Source organism: Apaloderma vittatum, unplaced genomic scaffold (assembly GCF_000703405.1).
Source record: "Apaloderma vittatum isolate BGI_N311 unplaced genomic scaffold, ASM70340v1 scaffold35422, whole genome shotgun sequence".
Taxonomy (NCBI): domain Eukaryota; kingdom Metazoa; phylum Chordata; class Aves; order Trogoniformes; family Trogonidae; genus Apaloderma; species Apaloderma vittatum.
Window position 1 is genome coordinate 3,786 of NW_009705909.1, and position 7,264 is coordinate 11,049.

The following is a 7,264-nucleotide window of genomic DNA, read 5'->3' on the forward strand; positions in this document are numbered from 1 at the left end:
CCTCTCTCCCACACGCACATTACATCTCTGGCTTGCCAGGGCTGCCTTCCCTCAGCCACCATAAGATTAGCAAAGTGCTGAGCCTCTGCTTGGCCAGGGAAATTTCTGCGCCCTTCCAGCAAATGCATTTGCTGTGCAGGCCAACAGTTAAGTACGAGGGAGCTGCTGGGCAAAGACCCTTGGCTTCCAGGAGAAACAGTGCAAAGTCTGAAAGCACAGGGCACTCCAGAAAGTTTCTCAGCCGCATGCTGGAGAGAGGTGCCCATCCCAGCCAGCCTGGCTGCCGTGGCAGAAAGCAGTCCCCCCCAGCCAACCACCCTCACCTCAGCCGCTGAGGCTCCCTCCCTTTAATTAGAGATCCTAAAATAACCGAGGAATCATTTTTCAGGCTACAAGAATATGAACAAATGGCAGCAAAGCGAGGCATAAGCACTGCTCCTGTTAGCCTTTAGTATTGGGTCTGTCGTGGCTTCGGAGGCACGAGTCTGTCACAGGGTCCGGCCAGGAGGGATGTCAGGGTCAGGGCAGGGCTGAAGCTCGTCCCTCCATCACCCAGCGTCCAGCCCCGCTTCCCTGGGCTGAGAACTGAGGGTAGATCACACAATAACCCCTTCCTTTGCATCCTCCCATTTTTTTACCCCCTGAATTTAACACACTTTGTAAATGGTAATTAAAATGTAAATAACTCTGGGTGGTGAGGGGTCTTCTAGGGGAAATGAAACACCGAACCAACTTTTTCTTTTCAGAAAAAAAGTAAAAATTCTGGAATGGAGGGAAGATAACGCGTGGATTCTGCCAGCTAGAAAACAACACAGAAGAGGCTGAAAGCTGGGCTAATTCAGATTGAAAGAGAGGCTACAAGTCTTAGTGATGAAGCATAATTAATGGTGGAAGGAGGGAGCAGCAGAGCCCAGCTAAGAGGAAGGCACCGGCTGCCAGATGGGACGGGCAGACCTGCCTGCTGCCTCCAATGAACACGCAGGGCACAGATGGTTGGCTGGGAGGTTACAATGGCCCACGACTGATTGGCTGGGAGATTACAGTGCCCCATGGCTGATTGGCTGAGAAACTAGAGTGCCACAGGGCTGACTGGCTGATTGGCCACATCCTTGGGTGCTGATTGGCTGGGTGGCCTTGTTGCTGCATGATGATTGGCTGGGTGGCTAGAGGAAAAAAATTACAAACTAATAAAAAAAAAACCAGCTTTGACAAAAACCAAATAATTTCAGCGCAAGGATGTGATGAGTCCCCAGGCACCGCTGGAGCCATCGCTGCCACATCTGCCGTCCTGCCAGGCCGCTCTGAGCAGCAGGTTTCAGGAGCTGGAGTTCGGACACCTGCAACACCTGCTCTGGGTCATTCTCCAGCGTCCATTTCAATAATTTATTCCAAAGCCATTTCGGTGGGCACATCCATATAGAAAAAAAGTCTTCGGCCAGCCACATCTTCTGTAGGAAAACCCAACAAACATCATTAACTCAGCTTTTCTTTTACAGCTTTATCAGGGCTCCCACAGTAGCTGGGAGCTGCCTGTCCCAGCTCGGGATTTGTGTCTTTTCTTTAGGCATTACAGTGCGCTCTCTCTCAGCGGCTGCTCCGTGGATTTGTCCTCTTCCATCAGCTTCTTTACAAGGAGGTCAGGTATGTTCCTTGTGATGGATGCTCACATACCTCAGCTCCCTGCAGCATGGAGAGCCCACGCAGGGACCCATTTTTGAGGCCAGGTCCCAGTGCTGCCCTCGGCACTGCTCAGTCGGGGCACAGTGGGACACTCTGGCCTTCCCTTTAACAGCCCACCCATTTTAGGTCCCCTCCATGATGGTGTGTCCTCACACATTGCTCCATGTGTAGGAGACAGCAGCAGACAGCAGCAGTCCTGGCATGAGGCTGTGTCACTTGAAGTCACCCGGCGCAAGAGCGGCACTGAGCCATGGTTCAGCTGGAAACCAAGCATCACAACCAGCTTGTCTTGAGGGAAGACTGATGGAGAGAGACATGGCAAATCTCCCCTTGCACAGCAGCAGGAAAGAAGTAGCTTACTAGCTACTCTCCTTCTGGGAGGGCAAGAGGAGGAGAGCCTGAATTTTAGCAAAGCTCCTATGGCCACAGGGACCAGTGCCTGATCCAGTCTCAGCCCTGGGCTGGCGAGATGTGTCTCTTCTGGGGTGCTGGTTGCTCTTTGCTTATGCTAGGCTCCTTTCAAACCCCAGATCAAAACCTTAAATATCTGAAGCAAACTCTTCCCTTCACACCACTGTCCATCAACAGCAAGCAAAGCTAGGGCCTAGAAACCAGCAGCACGGAGAAATGGTTGTTTTGTTCTTGCACAATGATACCCAGACCGTGTTGGGTGAACACGGAGAAGAGGTGAAGCCAGGCAAAGTTGTGCCACAGTGATACTGAGAGCACCTGTGCAGGGGTGAGAACCTTGATGTTCCATGGGACTGGGGCTCCAGTTCTGCCTCCCTCGAACCACTGTGGACCCATCAGGAGGAAGAGAAAGAACTGGGATGGGTCTTGTTGGTCAGCAAATGGCCAGGAGACACTTAGAGACCTTTGGAGGGAGGACAGAGGTTATGGAGGAAACAACGGGAGAGGTGAACTTGTTGAATGCACGTTTGCTCAAAAGTCAGAGAGACGCCTCTGCCCTCTGGCCCTGGAGACTGCTTTGACGTGACGCTGCTATCCCTCTGCCAGAAGATGAAAGATGCCAAGCAATGGGGTTTCGAAAATACAGGGACTAGGCTCTGTCCTGCTGGTGGCCTCATGCCTGGTCAGGATCTGTGATGGGTGCAGGGAGATGGGAATGAAGAAGGCCAATGCCTCACGCACTTCCTCAGCCCCATCTTCACCACCCTCCAACACCACTGGCCATGCAGGGGACATGAGTCACCAGTGCTGGCTCATTTCTGTGGCTATTTCTCTGCTCTGTCCCGTCTCCTTTGGTGACACTACACTGACATGAGTCTGGACTTACAAGGACGTCAGCAAATTTGCCAAATACAGAGCTGATCTCTTCAGCCCTTGTTCCCCAGCTCCTGACCCACAATGCAGATACATGGCTGCCATCCCCAGGCAGCAGCATTCACCCTCACCCCATAGAAGCGAGAGGGGCCCGGCTGGGCTGGACTTGGGGAACAGAAATGCAGCCGCTTGCATTTATTTTGCCTAACAACAGTGATCTCTCTGTATATTTTCATTCTGTTTTCCTAGGCTCAGCTGCCTCCTCAATGAAATGTTTCCAAAGCAGCCTGGCTTGGCGGCACGCCAGCCCCGGCTGCCAGATGAATGGGCGGAGGAGGAGGGACCCATTCCTCTTCTTGACACAGCATCGCCGCACAAGAGGCCTCTGTTGACATTAGGACTGGCTGTTCCCCCTCTCCCGAGAGGATGTGCCTGGCCCTCAGCAGCAGCAGCACACAGGGCCAAGGCTGTATGGGATGTGTGGGACTGGGGTCTGTCCTCCTGCAGGATGGCAGCACAGCCATGGACACCAGGGTACCACAGAGTGGCCTTCTCTGGGCTGGTGGCTCAACCATGACACCAGGATATCCTCGTACAACCTCTTCCAGGGGGGTGGCAGAGCCATGGACACCAGGGTACCACAGTGCAGCAGTGCCAGGGCCAGAAGTCAGCCCTAGTTTCCCCCTGACAGCTGAGCGCTCCTGGGGGTCTCTGACTCCTGGGAACGGCATCACTTCCCAAGACATCAGCAATGTTAACTTCCCCAGAACACCTTCACCCCGCTCAGAGCAAAGCTCTCCCTCAGCATGGCAGGAGTGCAGACATCGAGGTAGGTTTTGCCAGCGCCAGGTCTCTGGCACTTTTCAGGGGGGCAGCACAGTGCCACCGGGCTACCAGACATGATGCTGCTATCTGTTACTGCTAATTGCCACTCTGGGCAAGGGAATGCAGACTTGTGCATGCTCTCCTGACCACTTGTCACCTATTCGCCAGGGACACCTTTAAGAGCTGTGCAAGGAAAGGATGTGGAAGTTAAGAAAAAGGCTGAGGAAGCATCAGAAGGCAAAAGAAAGAGATCAAAGCCATCAGCATCCTTCCAGTCTAACCTCTCCCTGCTGGCCGGCTCCCTGGGCGTTTCCTGCTGGCGGCCAGCACCCAGCTGCTGCAAGCTGAGGACCAGAGGCTGGGTCAGAGCAGCACCCAGGGACACAGACTGCTCCCCCCAGCCATGTTGGGGAGAGGATTCTGTCTGGATCTGGTGGAAAAGAGGCCAACCCCGCATCGATAAGATGAATTAGTTGTCTCAGCAGCACCGGCAAAATGAGCAAGAGGAGTGGAGCCCGTGAGGCCCGGCCTGCTTTGTTTCAATTACAGCAGCTGCCAGAAGAAAAAGATAACCTCAATATTGATGGCAGAAGCAGCAGACAGAGGTGCCCTTGTGGGTTGCTGGGAGCAAGTAGAGGAGGAAGGGGGAGGAGGAGGGAGGGAGTAAGAGATGGAGGAGGGAGGGCAGGGTCTCAGGCAGCCACTCAGGGGAGAGCCTGGCTGGCCTTCCCAGGCTGGTGAGGAAGACCTACCTGATCCCATTGCCCTCATCTCTATAAGGAACAGCTCCTCTTCACCCTGGCTCTTGCCTCAGGTGCTGGGCAGAGCATCACCTGCAGAGGATGAGTGGAGGGGTGCAGCAATGCAGCTGGGAGTGTCAGCAGCAGGACATGCACCACACACACGGTGCCACATGAGACTGAGCAGAAAAAAAATCCTCTTTGTTCCCCACTTAGGCTGTGAGGCCCAGAGATGAGATGGAGAATTCAGGGGAGGCGTCGAGTGGGGCTGTGTGGGATGATGGATGGAGCTGGAGTGAAGGGCGGTGAGGCTGAGACGGGCAAGAGGGTGGCCCAGGGTGCAGGCAGGCGTGGCTGGGAACCCTCACGATACATTCCCAATGGGGACCCGTCAGGGTGCTGGGAACAAGATGCCCAAGGTGACTTTGGACTGTGTGTGGGATCTTTGGCCCCACAACAGCAGCTCAGGGCGGGCACCCCAACACCACACCTACAAGCCAGGGACGGAGGTACTGAGCCACCCTCCCTCCTGGCAGGGCAGGGTTAATGCCCTTCCCCGGGCGGGGGGCACTAAGCCCTGGGTTCGCATCCCGGCAGGAGGTGACCAGAAGGGGTGAAGTGCCAGGCCAGGCTGAGCAGGGTTCGCTTCGCAGAGGTTTTATTCGCGCTCTGGATGTCCGCATCGCCCTCCGATCCCGATTGTCCCACAGGAGTGACCCCAGCATCCTCCCCGCTGTCTTCCCAGGGCTGTGGGCCCTGGATACAGCCCCTAGGTCTCCAAGAGGGGACAAGGCCACCATCTTGCGGCCATCCATCACCACTGCACATACCCATGTGCAAGGCCTGGAGGGTCCCCAGGACGTCGCAGCTATGGGGGGATGGGGTTTAGACCATGGGGACCTGCGACCTTCCGCTGCTCCTAGTGCCCCCATCTCCTGGGATCGTGTCCTGAGGGGCACACGTTGTCCCTCCGCTCGCTCCCCGGCCAGGACACCCAGGGGTGCCAGGATGGGCCGAACTTGCCGGCAGTGCTGCTCCCATCCCAGTTCTGGTCCATCCCTGCCCTGCTGCTTCGTGCGGCGTCAGCCCGCGGTGACCGGGGACATCCCGGTTTGCACGGCAGGCTTCATTGAGCGCGGAAAGGCAGGCGGCAGCAGAGGAAGGCTCAGAACTGAGTCCTGGGGCTGCAAATGCAGCACCTCGGGGAGGTCTGAGGGGGTTTTCCCTACCAGTCACAGCACGGGTGTACGACTCACATGGGAGATGCTGGAATGGGTTATTATACCAAGGCTGCTGGCGACCAGCAGCCCAAAGCGAGTCTTTTCATGCCTCTGGGAAGCGAGTTGGTGTGGTCTGCAGACTACTGGGTTCTGTGAGGCTGCCCAGCTGGGCTTAGTGCTCATTTCTTTCCTTCCGCTTCTTCCCCACGGGATGGGGCTGGCCATGGTCTCCGTGGTGGTTGTGATTATGGGAAACTGGTTTGGAGTCCCCGGTCAGGTCTGCGGCTCTTTCGCTGCTGACCTCATGAAGGTGGGGAGGATGGAGAGGGTTGTGCTGGTGAATGAGGGTCTCTGACTCCTTCACCTCTCCTTCAGGTAGTGGGGTCAGGGTCACAGGGACCTCCATGGTACTGTTAACCTGAGGGAATTAACACAAGGACAGGTGAGGCATGTGAATGCACACTGAGCCTGCAGGCACGCCTGTGAGCAGACCAGCATTTTTCATACAGAAAGCTGCATGGGTCAGAAAAAATGCTCTCCATCCTGGACCCAGGATGCAAGGAGGACAGGAGAAGCTGAAGCACATAGAGCACAAGTCTTTGTACCTACAGTCCTTGGCTCAAGCTGTCAGTTGTCCAAGGAATTCCTGAGCCAGGAAAGGGACTTTGTGTTTAATATTTCTAGATGGATTTTTCTCCTAGGAAGTGACTAATCACCTGCTGAGCCCGAAGTTACATCCTTTTCTTTGCACTGAGCTTGCTACCTCTGGGTCTGCTGTCTGCTGCTTTCTTGTATCAGAAGAATCAGCAACCCTAGTAAGCTTTTCCAGTCCTGGGCTATGACCCATTTAGCCTATTCCTTCTCAGCCTGAAAGCTCTGACCTATTTAAGTGCCATTAATCCAGACTTTTCATCACCCTCCCTTCCAGCCATGGCCAATGGCAGTTGCCAACTCAGAACCTGTACCCTGCATGAAGATAAGGTGGTTTTTTTCCCTGATGTTCAACGCCAGAAGAGAGAAGGGAGCTCAGTTCCAACAAGTATCCCCACTCCTTACCTCCTGAGTAGTGTTGGGGTAAAGTGAGCAGTTGCCACAGAAGTCCTTGCTGTGGGTGAAGCGGATGGCTGACTCCACGTAGGGGAAGTGGAGGAAGCTGTAGGGCAAGAGGATGTGGAAAGCCAGGCGGCCACACCTGCAGGGAGAAGCCATAGCACAGCTCAGGGTGGGGGATCTGGGGTCTCCTCCCAGCCCAACTATGAGGGGAGCTTTTGGAAGCCCACCAAACGCTCTGTAACCCCGCAGAAAAGCCTCAGCCGAAACTGGGGACACTCACCGGTCGTAGATGAGGAAATCATCCTTGTCACCTCCCAGGACCTGCCAGACATCGGGATCTTCTTGCTCTGGCTGGAAGACGGGGACACCCGGCGGGGCATGGCGCTCCAGCTCCCCGAACATGGCACGGGAAAGCGGCGCCTTCTCATTGACAATCATGTAGTGGACATCGACCGTGCCCTG

At 55.3% G+C, this 7,264-nt stretch overlaps 1 protein-coding gene across 1 annotated transcript; it reads right to left on the reverse strand.

Annotated features, from left to right (window-relative positions):
- Window positions 1-5,921: 5,921 nt before the first annotated feature.
- LOC104269880 (selenoprotein Pb-like) lies at window positions 5,922-7,261 on the reverse strand (the record flags this gene model as incomplete). The annotated part of the gene is made up of 3 exons (XM_009865593.1): window positions 5,922-6,167; window positions 6,806-6,941; window positions 7,083-7,261. Coding segments are annotated over 3 exons (561 nt in total), but the record flags the coding sequence as incomplete, so codon positions are not given.
- Window positions 7,262-7,264: the final 3 nt, after the last annotated feature.